The 17,449-nt window shown below is 44.4% G+C and overlaps 1 protein-coding gene across 4 annotated transcripts in view; it reads left to right on the top strand.

Annotated features, from left to right (window-relative positions):
* Positions 1-17,449, top strand: part of LOC125403063 (rho GTPase-activating protein 10) — a 256,951-nt gene that overhangs the window by 78,937 nt on the left and 160,565 nt on the right. For all 4 annotated transcript variants that reach the window (XM_085682154.2, XM_085682153.2, XM_048438228.3 and 1 more), the window contains exon 4: positions 16,863-16,934. In XM_085682154.2, coding sequence (XP_085538280.1) covers positions 16,863-16,934 — 72 coding nt within the window. The remainder of the gene's footprint in view (positions 1-16,862; positions 16,935-17,449) is intronic.

The raw sequence follows: 17,449 nt of genomic DNA, 5'->3' as shown, positions 1-17,449 counted from the left end.
CTCACAGCATTATGTGCCTAGTCTGTACCTAGGTGGGGCCGTATTTAGTTCAGCAAATCCCACTGTGTGCTTACTGCTTGCCACAGTTCTTTCTCCTGAGTAGGTGGATGTCCACTGGGGGAATGGTCAGAGGCACAGGAATTCTGGGAGGTCTGCAGAGGTGGGGGTGAGCCCAGTGGAAATACCTCAGTTATCCAGTTAAGCACAGATGATCTGAAATGCTGGGTCCTCTGTGGTTCTGGCTGGGTAAGAGGGAAGGCTGTTTGGGTCTCTGCTGTCCTCCTCCACTGCTATCAAATACATTACTAAGATTCTGGGCGTGGTCTAGTGGTTGAGCTCTCATAGGAAGGTTCAGTCCCTGGTGTCAACAAAACTGTGAACTGGAATCCAGCGACTCACTGGGTAGAAAGTAGCCAGAGCACCAGTTTGGGAAGAGAAATTTCAGTGTTTGCCTCCACGCCCAAAGTTTGGTCTCTACAGGAAGACGTGCCCAGCCCTCCAGTTTATTGCTGTATTGTTTCAGGACAGGATTTCTAACCCTGACAGTGGATGTGAAGAACCTAAACTCAGGAGCTGGGCTAACCCAGTAAGAGGCCAGAGCTGGCAGGCTTGTGTCTGTGCAGGCTGTCCAAGGGAGCTGCCAGCATTCCTCTGATGCTCCATGGCCGGACAGGACATGGTGTGCTTATCTGAGGTGGCGGCTGTCCAGGCATCTAGGGACTTTGAAAACAGTGCTGCAGAATTTATGAGCATCTCTAGAAGGCCGTTTATGCTGTATTTACTTCTTTGAGTAAATCCTTTGAGCAGACTGATTGTAATTTTCTTGCCAGCCCGCAAGGGCGCAGTTTCTGAGGTTCTGGAAAATCAGAATCGGGGTGTAGTGGAAGAGGTTAGAAAAGCTGCAGGGAACAGTACGTGCAGGAGATGGAAGGCAGGGCTTTCCAGGTGCGTCCAGAGGTGCCTTAGCCATCAGTGTTCAGTACCACCTTGTCAGGCAACTTGTCTACCTCAGGGGAATGTTAAAAATATACAGATGTATAAGCATATATGCACATATACATACACACTTACATTATATGTTCTGGGGCTGGAGAGATGGCTGCTCTTCCAGAGGTCCTGAGTTCAATTCCCAGGAACCACACAGTGGCTCACAACCATCCATAATGAGATCTGGTGCCCTCTTCTGGCTTGCAAGCATACATGCAGGCCGAGCACTGTCTACTTAATAAAAATGTACTGTGAGCACTGCTATAGCAACTTTGGTTTTTGATGCTTGAATTTTGTTCTCAGCGATTACTGTTTTTTTTTTTTTATAAAAATGTTGTATGATGTCAGTGAAGTAATATTGATTAAAGTAAATGAATGTTTTTACTCTTTGGGAGAAAACCTCTTAATGTTCCTTTTTCAGTGATCTCTAAGCATGTGTATGGACCAGCATCATCTCCCGTAGAGAGTGTTGGTTTCCATGTAAACTGAATAGGATTTGAATCACCTGGGAGACCCAGTGGTAGGCTTGTCTGTGGAGGTGTTTGCAGAGAGGATTAACTGAGGGGGCAGTGTCTACCCTCAATGTGGGAGCACTGTCCTATGGGTTGGACTCTTTGACTGGGTGGGAAGGGAGAAAGGAAAGCTAGGTGAGAGCCAGCACACATCCTCTCTGGTCTTTGGCTGGGGTGAGCTGTGTCCACTGCCTCATTTGCTACCCAGACTCTCCATGCCGACGGTACACTCTTAAACTTCGAGCCACAACTAATTAAGTCACTACTCTAAGATATTTTGTTACAGCCTCAAGGTAATTAATTTATGGGGGGGGGGATATGTTAGAAATGCTTGTTCTCAGGTTGTACCCTAGACACCATGAATTCTGAAATCTGGGGGGATGTGTTAGAAATGCCTGCTCTCAGGTTATACCCTAGACACCATGAATTCCGAAATCTGGGGGTTATTCTAGAAATACCCGTTCTCATAGACTTGCTGAATTCTGAAATCTGAACCACTAGCCACTGGAATCTCTTTTGCCTCAGAGTTAGTTCTCTCAGAAAGTTCAAACATAGTTTTTGATGACTTTACCAACTATGAGGGTTAAAAGACTCAATGGGTGAAGTTTTCACCCGTCCTTTCCAGAGGCCTGGAAATTATACCCATATCTGATTTGTCTTAACAAAGCAGGGTTCTACTGCTAGTAGTTTTAGTGTTGCTCAGTAATGGTGAATGTTGCTTATGCATGTGAATTTTTGTGACAAATGGCGTAACGTTGGGCGCTGTGCACAGTCTGTGCTGTGCGTGTTCTCTCACAAGTCACACTTGTGATAACAAATGCGCAGTCAGCTCCTTCTGAAGGTGGAGTGGCTCAGTTGTTGTGGTTCTGTTGGCCAGAACCTTGATGACAGATGTCCTAGCAGTCACTCATGAAGACACTTCTTAGTTTGTTTTCAAAGTTGTTCATGACAGTATCAGGCAGTGGATTGCACCATTAATCCAGCACTCAGGAGGCAGAGGCAGCTGTGAACCTCTAAGTTTGAGGCCAGCCTGGTCTACAGAGCAAGTTCCAGGACAGCCAAGTCTGCACTGAGAATGCCTGTTTCAAAAAACCAAAAAAAAAAAAAAAACAAAAAAAAAAAACAAAGCAAAAAACCAAAAATACAAAAATAAAAACAAGAACAAAACCCATAAGTTGTCCGTTGTTCGTGACTTAAGTTTACAAAGGCTTGCTTTCTCTCTTTGGAGATAATCTTTACCATCTGATGATATATTTTACCATTTTGTCCTGAAAGCACATTACAGTTTAGTCAGATATGCATGCTGTGTTGTGAATCCTGCTGCAGGAATGCCCCAGTTGAGGCTTTATTTTTACGTATTTAGAATACTTAAGGAATTGCATCAATAAGGCAGCTCAGCATTGTGGAGTGAGGAGCGCTGATGTGGGCTTGGGGCCCTGTTTGGGAGAGGCCTTCTTGCTCCCTGAGTCAGAATCCTCTCTGTTGGTGACTCATCATAGGCCGTGACCCTCCAGCCTGTCCTCATCAGATTCTGCTTCCCTGCTGGAGCTCATTTCCTCTACTTCATATCCTTGGGGTCTGTTCTTCATTTCTAAATAATGCTTACTTTATATTCTACCTGCATACATGCACGCACGTGCGCACGTGTGCGACACACCCACATGCATATCCACACCTACCCACCCACCTCCGCATTTACCCACTCACCTGAAGAGACACCGTAATATTATCAGTTTATTCCTATAATTACAAAAACTAGGGATATTTTTATGAATCAGTCGTAGCTATTATTTTATGACGTTCGCTTTTTGATGAGCTAGGGCATTAGTTATAAATATAATCATGCATTAGTTATAATTATAAGAGAAAATTGGAGCCCATTGAAGTGAGTGTTTTTTTTTTTTTTTCTGTATCTGTAAGTTGGGAACCACCTCCATCTTTAGGAGACCAGCATACAAGAGAAACATTCTATTTCTTGGCTTCAGCTGTTTCTAACTTTGTCTCCACTCCCCCCCCCCCCTTTTGTGGGGGAACATAGGCCGGAGAGTGAATCCTTGGCCTTGTGCTCACCAAGGACACATTTTTTTCAGTGCTCTACACCTTCAGCTCCTTGCCCCCAACTTTGAAGCTGAGTGAAATGTGTATAAACTGTGAATCCCGTGGCTGCCGTCCGCTGGGCAGCGGCACGACAGATGTGAGTGTGGGTGTTGCTTCTTGCCTGTGTAAGCAGCTGCAAGCTGTCGGTATTTCAGTTCAGTCATTAGCTAAGGCTGGTTACAGAGGGATGGCGAGTCTCTGTAATTGCTTGGAAACCTTGTTTAGAGAACTTAAGGAGGTCCCGCAACCACTGCCTCAAAAGTGGGTGCTGCCACCTTGGGAGTAAACACTGGATTTTGAAGTGGGGCACCCTTTAAAGAAGTGATATGTCTCCAGTGTTCTTGGAGGCACAAAGGAAAAATGTTTGTGGGGGGATCCAGATTTTGATGACTAAGATGGAAAGTGAATCACAAGTGTTTGGCCTCTGAAGTTTTAGAAATGTCTTCACACAAGTAGTTTGTTTCCTTTTCCATGGGTATACATGATGATAATAAACTAACTCTCAAGTAGCTCTTTCAGTAAACTAAAGTATAAGTGCTAAGTTCACAGATAATTAGACTTACTTAACATGAGATACTGGAGTGTTTTCCACGTTGTGGCATGCTATGGTCAGTAGAAATGGTTTTATATTGATGATAGGGTTTGTTTAATGCCACAGGAATTACCAGTGACTGTACTAAAGGAGAGGACTCTGGGAGTTTTGCCAGTCACAGGTCTTGTTGCTGATGCAGGGAGTGGGAGAACATTGGGCTGTGGATTTTGTTTCATTAAGGTAAAGGCTAGGCTTCCTCCGTCTGCCTATGACCATGCACTGTGTAACCAGGGAAGGAGACAGTTCCTGACAGACAGCCTTGCTCAGCTTTTCCTAGAGTTCTTTGCAGCCCCAAATGCATGATTCAGCCTTCCTCTCTCCCTCCCTTTCCCGGGATCAGATCTGTGTCTATAACCTGCATCTCTTCCGCCACCTCTCTGGGCTCTCTCCTCTCTCTTTCTCAAACCCTTTCCCTCATATATTTCCTGGGTTTCTAAGGCCACCCCCCCTTTGTGTTAGAGGATTCTGACTAGGAAAATGAACTTTTGTAACAGATGCTTGTTTCGGGGCTCAGTCGTGTTTGTTGTCAACATCAGCAGACACTTTGTGTTTGATAAACTGTTCTTTTAATTGTCTAAGTTGTTGATGTTTCAGTCATAAAGCAAATAGCTTTTTAAAAGCCTGCTCTGTGCCTGGCTATGTTTTAGTGCTCCAGGGTGCAGTGGGAAGTTAGCTCCTTGTCTAGGTCAGGGAGAATGAATTACCAGGGCCACTGAGCCCAGGTGGTGGTCTCCTTCCAGTCAGGGGTGGCCCAAGCGGAGATCCAGGTCCTTTCGTTATTGACTAGACGCTCATTTTGAAGAGCACACCCTCCTTTCCCGCTCTCTTCTTAAATTTAGCAGTTTCTTGCCTTATTGAGTATGATGTTTTACTTCCAGCTCTGTCCGTAATATCACTGATTTACGAAACTGTAATTCTCTTTATCTGACTTAAAACTGGAAAGCCAAATTCCAGTTCTCCCTGATGATGCTTTTGTAGTGTCGGACAGACTAATCCCTCACTTACTTCCATGGTTTTAACTTCCTCCTCATAGTGTTCTGCCCAAGTATTTATTTTGTTGAAAAAATAGAAGCAGGGTCCTTAATGTCCCACACGCAGAGAGGAAAGAGGGCCAAGGATAAACAAGGGTAGATGTTCCCAAGGCCTTATTAGGCTAATGCCCTCCTGAAGGTGCACAGCAGATTTTGAGTTACAGTTTTTATTATTTACTATGCCTAAGTTATTTCACTGCTACCAACAAAGGACATTAGATTTTGAAAATTATAGTCAAAGTACCATGTTTTTTCTTCAGAGTTCATTATTATAGAAAGAAAGGTTTTAACTTTAACTTAGTAAAATTGCATATAACAAAAACAGGTATTAAGCAAGAATTACAGTTGAAATATCTGTATCTACTTTATCTTTTATCATAACTAAGGAAAACTATAATTATAATATCTATTATTCAATCCAACAAAAACCCCAGAAGGATATAGCGTATAGCATTGGGGCATCCATCTTCAGCCTACAGGTTCATAGTATCTGGCAACCTTTTCCGTGAAGCCAAACATTGGAAGATTTCTTATGCCCTGTATTGGCAAAGTTCATCAGTTGTTTTCTTCTGTGTCCTACAGAAGGTCTGGTAGACTCTTTCATGAAGCAGGAACCCCGAAGGATAGTCTGACCTTTAGGCAAATTCAGCAGTCATTTCTCTGTGGGTCTTGCATGTCAAGCAGTCCAGGCAAGAGCAGTTTCTTGCCCAAATGGCTAACAAGCTCCATAAGGAGTCTCTTCGATGCCCATCATTCTCTTGGAGTAGATTGGTGCTGCCAGGAGCAGATGTGTCTCAATGTCATGAAAAGTATTAAACTCTTAAAACGTTTTAAATGTTAGTCTTTGAAATGTTTGAAGAATACCTATCCATCTGAAATATATCTCTGTACATCTAGAAAACCTAACTATTATAGAAGACTATTAAGCTGTATTTCTTACTAATGCATTACATTTTTAAGTGAGTTGCACAAACACAATACCTTATTCAAGAGCAGAATTACGTATACATAGTATAACAAAATTGACCTTAAATTTTATCAATAGACCAAGATCCATAACAATGCAAAGTATTCATCTTTATGTAACATATCCCCCTTTAAATGTAAATAGACATTTATAAACAAACAATCATTTAGGGTATTTGGGCATTGTTCTCTAGACTACATCCTGCTGATTGGGGATGCTGTTAATCAGATCTGTCATGGGGTATCCTGTATGGTAGGTCCATCTCAGCCAACAGTCCTGAAGCTGTCATGGATGTTTAACCATCTCTGCCATTGTTTCAGGGGTTCTTGTTTGATCAAACAACATTAATCTAGAAGAAATTCATAGGTTCTCATCCTCTGTGGAAACCAAAGCAGATCAGTAGAACTTCTTTTCCAAATCAACATATCATTAGACCCAAATTTTGAAGTCAAGACACCTTAAAAATATATATATTTTGGTTTAGCTTAGTAGCCTGTACAATGAAATGTGTCTCTGTACTTAGCTCATTCACAGTGAAAAAATTCAAAGAAAACACAATAATATACATAATCCAGATTCTCTGTGTATACTCCATCTTTTTGTGGCTTACTTTTCTTACTTTATTACTTTTTCTTCGAGTTTAATATTTTATTATCTTTCTTCCTTTAATCTATGACTGTCTATACTCTTTTATATTACAACTGTTTATACTCTTTTTCCTCTCTCTTAAGTCTCTGTACATTTATCCAACATCATGATCCATTTAGAGGTCTTTTCCATATGGATTTCTCTTTATCGCATGCATATCTGTAATTAGTTTTTGACCAGGAATGCTCTCTCTCTCTCTTTTTTTTTTTCCTTTTTAACGTTAAGCAGGCATAGCTAGGACCAACTTCGTGGTCCTGCCTGCTTGCTCTGCCAAGTCCAATATTACCGAGGCAGTTTTGCTACCTCCGAGAGCCATTCTCCCTGCCCCAGATCCAGGGCCGTAGCGGGTCTGTGTTACCATTAAGCAACTTATAACAAGCTGTTCACAGACCCCATTTAAGTGCCCAGCCTCTTTAAAGAGCTAGAGATGTTTGTGTAACCAGCACCGACCATGAAGCCTTCTTAAGAGAGCCGCACAGTTTTTGGTGCTACCTTTGAGTCAGGAAGCCTTCTCTTGGAGCAGCCACGCCTCTGCTTGCTGCCAGCAAACAAAGCCCATCGGGGAAAAAAGTATGGCTAACAAGAAGCTGTGCTTGGCTCCCATTTTTGTGGGTCTAGAAGCCCTCTTTTTTTAAAAGCTTTTTTAGGTCTTATGTGGATCCAGCCCCAGACAGTGGGCGCCATTTTGTTGGTGGAGGCTGCTTGTTCATTTCCCTGCCACCCAGACCCAAAATAATCACTCAGAAACTTTATTATTTGCAATACTGTTTGACCAGTTGCTTAAGCATATTTCTAGCTAGCTCTTACATCTTAAATTAACCCATTTCTATTATTTCATATTTTACCATGAGGCTTGCTTGGCAAGGTTCCGTCTGACTTGTGTTTCTCTTTTTTGGTGGCTACATGGCATCTCGCTGACCCCGCCTTCTTTCTCCCAGCATTCAGTTTAGTTTCCCCCCAGCTCTATTCTACCCTATCACTGACCAAAGCAGCTTATTTGTTAACCAATAAAAGCAACTCATATACAGGAGGACTTCCCACACCAATTTTAATATTCTCATGAAAACTTGGATGTACATTGATAGGAAGAGCTATGAGATTGGCGAGCACTCAGCTAAATGGAGGAAAGGGTCACAGCATGAGTGTGGATGGAGAGTAATTGAACTGTTTAATAGTGAGTTGGTTTAGCTGGGAAAAATTTTTTGCAGCAATATTTCGCTGTATGACTATGCACATGACAACTATTTGTGGGAAGAGGGGGGCTAATATATGGGGGCAGTGGAGAAAAGGGAAGGGGGTGAAAATGAGCAAGTGCTATGATGCCTTGTGTGTGAGATGCCATCATGAAACCTAGTGTGCTGTATGCAGCTGAGGTTAATATGTAAGAACAATGTCTGCCTTAGAAATAGTTCCCACATTTGTTTAATAAAGTATTACCTTAGCTCTGAGTGCTTAGACAGTAGGACACCATTGTGTCACAGACCACGTACTGTTTTTTTTTTTTTTTTTTTTTTTTTTTTTTTAGCACAGCTTTTTAGCACTGTGTGACAGCCACATCTGAGGATTTCTGTTCTTTTTGTTTTAAGGTACCTGACTTTCTAATATTTTTCTGATGCTTTCAGAGGGAATATCTTCTCAAGCCACAAAGGCGGATGGACAGCACAGGTGAATAGGCTCTTAAAAACTGAGCCCCGAGATGCAGCGCCACAAGTGTCTCAGTGTATCTGCTCCACCTCTCCAGTAATGAAAAAAAAAATAATAAAAGTCACACTCCTTGGGAAGATTTATAGAGCTTTTACATGTAGCAATCCTTTTTTGGGAAAGTATTTCTTATTCTGGGACAGCTTCTTTGTTCAGATTGATAAATCCTTGGCTCCCTTTTTTTAGGTTCTGTTCAAGAGAAAATAAACACTGTGTCTCAGCTCAGTGGTTTCTTTGCTGCTGCCTGTGACATTGTAGTTGAAAAGTAGAGTTTTCCCTCTAGTGCAATAAAATAGAAAGTGTCTGGAAGGTCGTAGGAGACGATAGTGGCGAGTCTCTTGCTCGCAGATTGTGCATTCCTTTATAGGTCACAAGCACTTGGAATCCAGGCTTTAAATAATGAGGACTGTGGGGGAATGGACGTAATTCCGTCTGTTTCTTCTGTGCTCAGCTAGTCTGTGCTTTTAGCCCCTTATTAGAAAGACATTGTTTGATGTTTGTCCCAGCTCCTTCTCTGTTTTACCTGGGTGGTTGCTTCAGAAAATTGTTACTAATGTTGCCATGGTATGCTACTGTTAGTGCTGTTTTACAGTGTGTAGTCTCTGGCCAGAGGTCTTACTCTCTTACACTCTACAGCCTCAAAACTCAGCCTTGTGTAACCAAGGTGAGAGGAATTGCCAGCTGCTATAGCGGCTATTATGGGTGCTAGAACCCCGCAGGTTTCTTAGCTCATCTTGAGCTGGAAGGTTGCCTAAGATAAGCTTCCTTTTCCTTTTCTGTTTTTGACACAGTACTGGAGAGTTAATTTTGCCTAGCAGTTGCTCGGCCATGGAGCTATGTCCACAGCCATCTTCTACTACTAACTGTTACCACTATGTTACCACTAACTACTAAACTACTACCACCACTACCTCTTCTTCTCTTCTTCTCTTCTTTCTTCTTCTTCTTCTTCTTCTTCTTCTTCTTCTTCTTCTTCTTCTTCTTCTTCTTCTTCTTCTTCTTCTTCTTCTTCTTCTTCTCCTTCTCCTTCTCCTTCTCCTTCTCCTTCTCCTTCTCCTTCTCCTTCTCCTTCTCCTTCTCGTTGTTGTTGTTGTTGTTGTTGTTGTTGTTGACAGAGTTTCTCCGTGTAACAGCCCTATCTGTCCTTTAACTTGCTCTGTAGACCAGGCTGACCTCAAACTCAGAGATTTGCCTGCCTCTGCCTCTCGAGTGCTGGGATTAAAGGTGTGCACCACCACTGCCACTTCTTTGAGACTTCAAGGTTTTTAGAGCCAGATATCTAATGAGAAGAGATAGAAGACCAGCACCATCATTGGAAACACCATTGAAATGTTTATAGTCATTTTAATCTTTTATCTTGTTGTCATTCATGATGCAGGTGACCTGAGGCTGGTCCCAAAAGGGGCAGCTGAGCAGGTCCCCTGGTGGGTGGGAGACACATAGATAGGCCATGCAGAGAGAGCTTGGGTATAGAGTTTATTTAGTGGGTATTGGGAATGGCATAAGAGTAAGGGGTTATGGAGGAGCGGGGAGAGAAAATGTGGGGGGACAGAAGAGAGACAGAAAAAGAAGTGGGAGGGGAGGAGAAGGGGAAGGGAGAGAGGCAGAAGCTGCCTCTCCAGAAGACGGATATACAGGAGGCAGGAGATCTGCTTACCTTGGCAGGGGAAGTGGGGGAGGTTGGTAGGGGGGGTGGGATTAGAAGTTGGGGACAGGATGCCCAGGTGACAGGACAGGTCAGCAGATTTATTTCAGCACTTGTGCTGTGAGTCCCTGAGTCTGGAGTTTGCAATCTTAATTCTGCAGAATAACATGAAAATACAGCTTGTGTTTTGCCTTTCCCCAGCTCATCTAGAATCCCAGGATTGAGGATAAATTAGGACCTCAGGTTTCATGGGCTAACTTTCTGTGGAGAAGGACTCCGTGACAGACCACGCCTGGACATTCAGTGCTAGCACCTCGTGTTCATATAGACATAGTTAGTCATCTCTACCTTGGAAGGCAGCCTGGGTCACTATAGCTCTTAATAAATTCCTCCCAGTAGTGAAACCAAACCCTGCTGCTCTGTGGTCTACCCATATGTTTTGTTTTGCACACTTTGAGCAAACATAATCTGTTTTCTCTCTTTTCTCTTATACTAGCATTTAAATGTTTAAAGATAGTCTTTGGGCCTTGCTAAATGTTCTCTTCCTCCCTGTCACCGTTAGACACTGCCTGTGGTTCTCTCACCTACATTTAAGTGGGATCTGGGGGTCAGGCTGTCAGGCGAGCAGCATCTTCCAGGCTGGATCCTCGTTAGCATTCTGATTAGGAACACCTCTAGGAAATGCTTCGCTGTCCTGTTGAGATGGCTTCTTAGACGTTAACTGCAGAGTTGAGCACCATGTGTGTAACTGGTTTGTTCCTTCACCATCTGACGGGTCACGTGTGGTTAAGTGCACATTTCAGCTCTCAGAGCCCATCACAGAATTCATACAGATTGTTGATGTCTCGTACATTTGAGCAACTGCCTTTCAGCATCAGAGTCCAGTAGCATTCTCGTCTACGAAGGCGTTGTGTTTGAATCCCTCTTTTAGTAGAGAGCTGTTAGATGGTGGTGCTGCCAGCCAGCGTTCTGTGTCAGCAGCAATTGCGGGCGACGTCTGTAAAGAGTACAGGACGATAAAGTGACTGTTAGGCCGCTGCCAGCCTGGTCCAGAGGCAGAGCCACCGTGCCTCCTGCTCTCGCCTGCGGTTGGCTGGGAACACAGGTCACTCTGCGTACCGCTATGCACGTGACTTATTTTGTGCTCTGGTGCTATACTGAGTCTCACAGCTGTAGATTGTGGCCTGGCTTTCTACAGAAGAGGTGGGCTGTCTCCTGCAGCACACGGGCAGCTCAGTCACTGAGATGGTTTCTGTTCATGTAGTTGCCTTTTGTTTCTAAGACCATCTAAAACCCTTCGCAAGGCTCAGAAATGAAGGAATTCTGGGACTTCTTTCTACTAGAATGATTACATCATCCTGTATGTGCTTGTAAAATCACATCCTGTATGTTCTTGTAAAATCACATTCTGTATTTGCTCGTTCATATTGTTTTTAACACGTGGAAGGCTTTCTCATTATCGTTAATTCAATTGTTTTTGGATCTGTCTCATCATTGCACATTGCCTTGGAAGCCACAGGATAAGTGGGTTGGAGATTTAGTACTCATTTGGCTCAAGGGAGGAGAATAGTGCTTGGCAGTAGGAGGACCCATTTGTCTCTGGGGAGGATGGAGAGTGCTTGGCAGTAGGAGGACCCATTTGTCTCTGGGGAGGATGGAATAGCAACAACATTATATTTCTGTGAAATTATAAGACGAGCATGCGATTTCATGGAGCCTCCAGTCTGTTTTGAGAGAGAGAAGAAAACAGCCCTTGTTCTGTAGCCAGAAGTACCTTAAGGAAATGGTTAGTGTCTGGCCTTTCTTTGTTCTTAAGGAAAATAGTTTAGGCTTTGTAGTAGAGTTCCAGACTGGACTTTCTAGGGACCTACAACAGAACAGCGAAGTTTAAGCTTGTTCACAAAACATTTTTAGTTAAAAACCAAAACAAAACAAAACCCACAGAAACCCTAAAATTTGTGTACACTGCTGTCTGTCACCATCCTCTGCTTAGGGAGTCTGCTTATTGACTTCTAGCAAGAAGAGGCCCTCGCACCCTTTCCATTCTTCCCCTTATGTATCAGATCAGTTCTCTAAAAGAAGGAAAATCCCATGACCTAAAATTACTCTTGAGCTAGCTTTTTAGTCTCCTCTTTTGGAGGGACTGTTTGCTGCAGCGTAAGGGATTTTAGGAGCTAGTCACATGCCCACGTCACAGATGTCTTTGTCACTCTTTGTGCGCTCCCTCCGTTCTGTTTTGATGGTAACGGATGCATCAGATGGCTCTAGTGTCCTTGCCTTTATTTCCCCATCGGCATTGAACTGCTGTTTTCTCGACTTCCTGAGCCTCACCTTGTCTGGAGAGCACCTGGTGTCTGTCTGCTCCAGGCTGGGTCTGTGTCACTTGGCCTCACTGCAGGATTTGCTCCTCTGTGACTTGGAGATTTCTGCAGCTCCGTTCAGCAGCATTCCAGATCCTGCAGCTTGAGATGCTGCTGCATTGGTGCCTCTAGAAAATGCTTCGTCTGGGATGAACCTCAGCTCTCATCCCCTCTCTTCATTATGAAGGCAGATGAAAACTCATGCTCACTTCTTCAGGGGGACTTTATTTAGCCCTGCTCAGGGTGTTCCTGTTTCCATAGGCAGTGATCCTCATTGAAGTCTCTTCTTCCCCTCTCCCTTCCTCCCGCTCCCTACTTCTTTTCTGCTATGTCTTTAAATTCTTCTCAGGCCTGAACTCTCTGTAAATGCCTTTCTCTTTTACCTCAGAGAAAATAACAATCTGGTTCCCTTAGCTTTTCCATGACATCTAGAGGCTCTTGTTAGAGGGGAAGGAAAGATCTCAAGTCTCAGGACAGGGCAGCTTCTCATGCAGTGTCGACAGTCTCTGTCTTCCTGTGTTCTGTGTAGCCTGTCAGCCTCTTTTCTAGGCTCTTCACACGGACATTTGCCGGTGCTCTCATCTCTTATGCACTGGTTCTGTCTTTAAAAACAAAACACCCCAGGAAAAATCGTATTCTTTTTTCTCTGTGCACTTCAGTCATCTGTGCTGTTTTTCACGGTTATCCCTCTGAAGAATGACTGTCCCCAAGAAGCTCACACCTTTCAGTTAGGATCACCTGCTGTCTGGCCTTTTCCATACATATTGCTAAGGTGACTGAGTTTATACAGTGTCCTATAAATTAAGACGTTCTTATATGATACCTGTTCCCCTTCCAGCTCTTGTGTCTGGATCTATTCTATTACTGTATTTGAATGACCCTATAGATTAAATATGTCCTGCAGAGGTTGGCATCTCAGGAGAGAGGTCAGCTCCCATCGCGTGCTGGCATAACATAGGCTGGCAACTGTTCACGGTCACAGAAGATAAGCGAGAAGATTCAAAATCATAGACGTTTGAGCCTACATTTAACAGATACATCTTCTCACACAGCCACACCTCCTCCTTCATTTATCCAACACAGCTTATTCTGGCTCACATTTTCACAGGTTTTGGTTCGTGATTGCTTGGCTCCTTTGCTTTTATGCCGGTGGTTAGGTGGAGTGGAGCTGTTCAATTTATGTTGAGCAGGAAGCCCAGAAGAGAAGAGGCTGAATTCTAGTGACCTCACAGTGACCTGCTGTCTTCCACCACAACCCCTCTTGCAAAGGTTCTGCTAGTGCCGAGGCTGCCAATGGATCCTGCAGCTGTGAACCTTTGGAGGCCATAACAGTGCTCCTAGGTAGCTGTTTGTTTGCATAAAATGTGGGAGCAGTTATAGATATTTCAATTTTTTTTTCCACACTTAGTTCACTTAGCTTAAGCTGCAGATATGATGGAGGAGGGTTATCTGTCTATTGTGTTATTTTCATTGGTCAATAAAGAGACTGCCTTGGCCCTTTGATAGGACAGAAAATTAGGTAGGCGGAGTAAACAGAACAAAATGCTGGGAAGAGGGCTATGAGCCAGACGCCATGGAGCCAGCCACCAGGTCAGACATGCTGAATCTTTCCTGGTAAGCCACACCTCGTGGTGCTACCACGAGATTATTAGAAATGGGTTAATATCAAGATATGAGAGTTAGTCAGTAACTAACTCTCTAGAGATAATGGGCCAGGCAGTGCTTAAATGAATACAATTTGTGTGTTGTTATTTCTGGGACTAAGCTAGCCGTGCGGGAGCCGGGTGAGGCGAAAAGCAGGCCTGCCCGCAGCCCATCACTACACAGATATGTCTCAGATCTGCCTATTTCTTTCTTTGTGTCTACATTTGTGTGAACCACAACAGTGTCTTGTCTCCTGGGGAAACTTCCTGGGAAGAGTTTCTCCTTCCACTTTCCCCACCTCCAAGTCCTTTGCTTGGAGAGGCGGATCTTTAAAAGGTGCTTGACCGTCCAGTGGCGTCCATCGTCAGGGTCCTGACTGCAGCGTGCGCTGGCCTCTGTCGTCACTCCGCTCTTTCTCTTCCCTCCAGCCACACTTCCCCGCTGGCATTTGCTGGCACAGGCAATGTTTCTTTTTGCTGTATCCCGTCCCTCTGCTGGCTCCCGTTGCTCCTCATGTTCCTGAGTTCTTCTCATCTTTCAGCACGTAGTTTGTATGTCACTGCTCTGAAGAAGCTCAGACTGAGCACATTCCCCCTCGTCATGAAGTCCTGCCACACTCGGCTCTCTTTTCTCCATGGGAAAGCACCACTAGAATTTGCACTTGCTCCTCCCTACTAATGAGCAGATTTCCTGAGGGCTAGGGGCTTCTTATTCTTGTATACATATCACAGCCCAGGTGCTCACACGAGAAACTTTCCTGAGCTACACAGGCTCTGGTAAGATGTCTTGGATGGGTTAGTGCCCATCGGGTACTTTGGCTGCAGGATTCCCTGGGGTTGTTAATCCCTGTATCTCTCTTTTGTGACCATAGCTATTTGCCAGCCTCTGTTACACTGGCATGCTTTGCCAGAATGATTCCTGAGCATGTCAGCCTCTTCAGAAGATGTGTGTATTATGCAGGGGTTTACTCTGCAGCAGCAATAGGCGAGATCTGGAGAGAGGAGCTTTGAAAACGACACAAGTGTCATATGTATTTTGTTACAATTTATATTAATTTATTCCATTTGTGCTTGTGTTGGAGGGGCACACAGAGACCACTGTACATGTGTAGAGGTCAGAGGACAATTTGGGGAGTGAATTCTCACCTACCATGTAGGTCTTCGGGATCAAACTGGTTGTTTGACTTGGTGGCAGATACCTTTGCAGGCCCAAGTATCTAATTTATGAAAATTGTCTGTAAATTGAATCATCTGCTTTCTGTTATTCACATGGGCCACCCCAGACCTTGTTGGTTGGCCAGGATCCCTGCCCCATGCCAGTTCGTGTCTACTCTCTTCAGTGTGGTGTTCTCTAGCTTGTCACTGCTTCCCGTCACATGGCGCTAAACGTTGAAGTTAGCATTCAAAACTTAAAATGACTGCGTTTGGAAGCTGAGCCATTCTCTTTGTGCGAACTGTTCTGTTCGTTTGGGCCTGTGTTACTCTAGCTCTTCTGATACTAAGCAGAAATTTTCCACATGGGTGAGTAGCTTTCAGGAGTCCTTGTGTTTGAAGAGACATTTACATGTTTTCTATTTACCTTGCATTGTGAGTGTTAACTTTAGAAGGATTTTAGTGAGTGCAGAGGAGCCTTTGGTGAAAGTGAGACTCCCAAGGCCAGGAGCGCAGCTCCCTGAAGAAGCACTTGCCTGGTTCACAAAGGGGAGGGGAGGGGAGGAAACTGCGCTTGATGTCTGATTGTTCCCTTTAAAATTTCACCATCTTCCCCTTTAGTTTAAGCTTGGTTCTTTTCTTTTCCTTCCTTCCTTCCTTCCTTCCTTCCTTCCTTCCTTCCTTCCTTCCTTCCTTCCTTCCTTTTTTTTTTTTGAGGCACTTTGTGAAAGGCAGATGATGCCACATTCTTGTGTAGTGAGTGCTCCATCCATCCTCTGAATATTTCTGGATCTTAGGGTCGGACTTTGAGAAAGCCACTGATGATTAGCACATACTGTTACCAAGTATGCTTTCCTTAGGTAAATATTCCTTTTATTTGCATTTTCAGCATTTTGAGGCTATGAATAAAAAGTCCAAGTGAGCCGGTGTAATACGTGTGTGAGATGGTGGTCAGAGTGTGTGTGACCTGTCATCTTGACCCCCCCGAAGTTATGCTTGCTAGCAGGGCCCAGCACTTGGCCTCTCTTTTCCTTGAATCTCCATGATTTTGTCATGTTGCTCGCGAATGTACCTCCCACCCTCACGATGGTGAGGAGTTGTCAGTGATGGAGCAGACTCCCTGTATTCAGAAGAATATGCACAGTTCTGAGTCTTTTCCTTAATGTGGGCCGATTAGCAGTGCAGGAATGGAATTGAATTTTAGATTTCTGAGGAGGAGGTGATCTCAAACAGAAGTGCTCTGTAGTGGGGTCCCGGAGCCCTTTGTTGGCTGGTAGCCTGCATGCTGTTCATGGAGAGCTGTGGGCTGAGCTGCATTTCGCTGCCAGCTGCTTCAGCCCTCTTCCCTGAAGACGGTTCCAGACGTGTAGCTCCTTAATGTGTTATACAGCGCCTTTAGTTGTTATATGGGAAGCTGAGGACACACAGCTAACTGTGTTGTTCCCTTACTTCTGGGTGGAGGGCTCGAGGCAGATGCAATAGTGTGCTTCCCTAACGCTGTTCTTTTGTTATTACTCTGTTCTCTAGGCATTAAGTGTCACCGAAACCCTGATTAAACCCTTGGAGAAATTCCGAAAAGAACAACTCGGAGCGGTAAAGGTTTGTGTCTACTTTGAGCACACTTGTAAACAGAGCATGCTGGCGCCTTTTCTGTATTCACATTTGGCAGAGTGAAGGGCATGCTGGGATAGATCATCTGTTGTTTGATGTTTTCAATGCACTTTTCCCCTTCGGGGGTAGAATTGAAAATAAAACAAAATACCTGCATGGGTAGTAAAACACCTAGTAATCTTTGACCAAACCTTTGTAGGGGGCTCGCGGTAGTCACAGGTGTGTGTGTGTGTGTGTGTGTGTGTGTCCTTCCCCGCAGCAGTTGCAGGTGTGTGTGTGTGTCTGCGGCAGTCGCAAGTGTGTGTGTGTCCATCCCCGCAGCAGTCGCAGGTGTGTGTGTGTGTCCGCGGCAGTCGCAAGTGTGTGTGTGTGTACACAGCAGTCGCAGGTGTGTGTGTGTGTGTGTGTGTGTGTCCGCGGCAGTGGCAAGTGTGTGTGTATGTCCATGGCAGTCACAGGGTGTGTGCCCGCGGTAGTCACAGGTGTGTGTGTGTGCCCGTGGC

This window comes from Myodes glareolus, chromosome 22 (assembly GCF_982192425.1).
Source record: "Myodes glareolus chromosome 22, mMyoGla1.1, whole genome shotgun sequence".
Lineage (NCBI taxonomy): Eukaryota > Metazoa > Chordata > Mammalia > Rodentia > Cricetidae > Myodes > Myodes glareolus.
The sequence above is the reverse complement of the archived record's forward strand: the minus strand, read 5'-3'. Positions and strand labels throughout refer to the sequence as shown.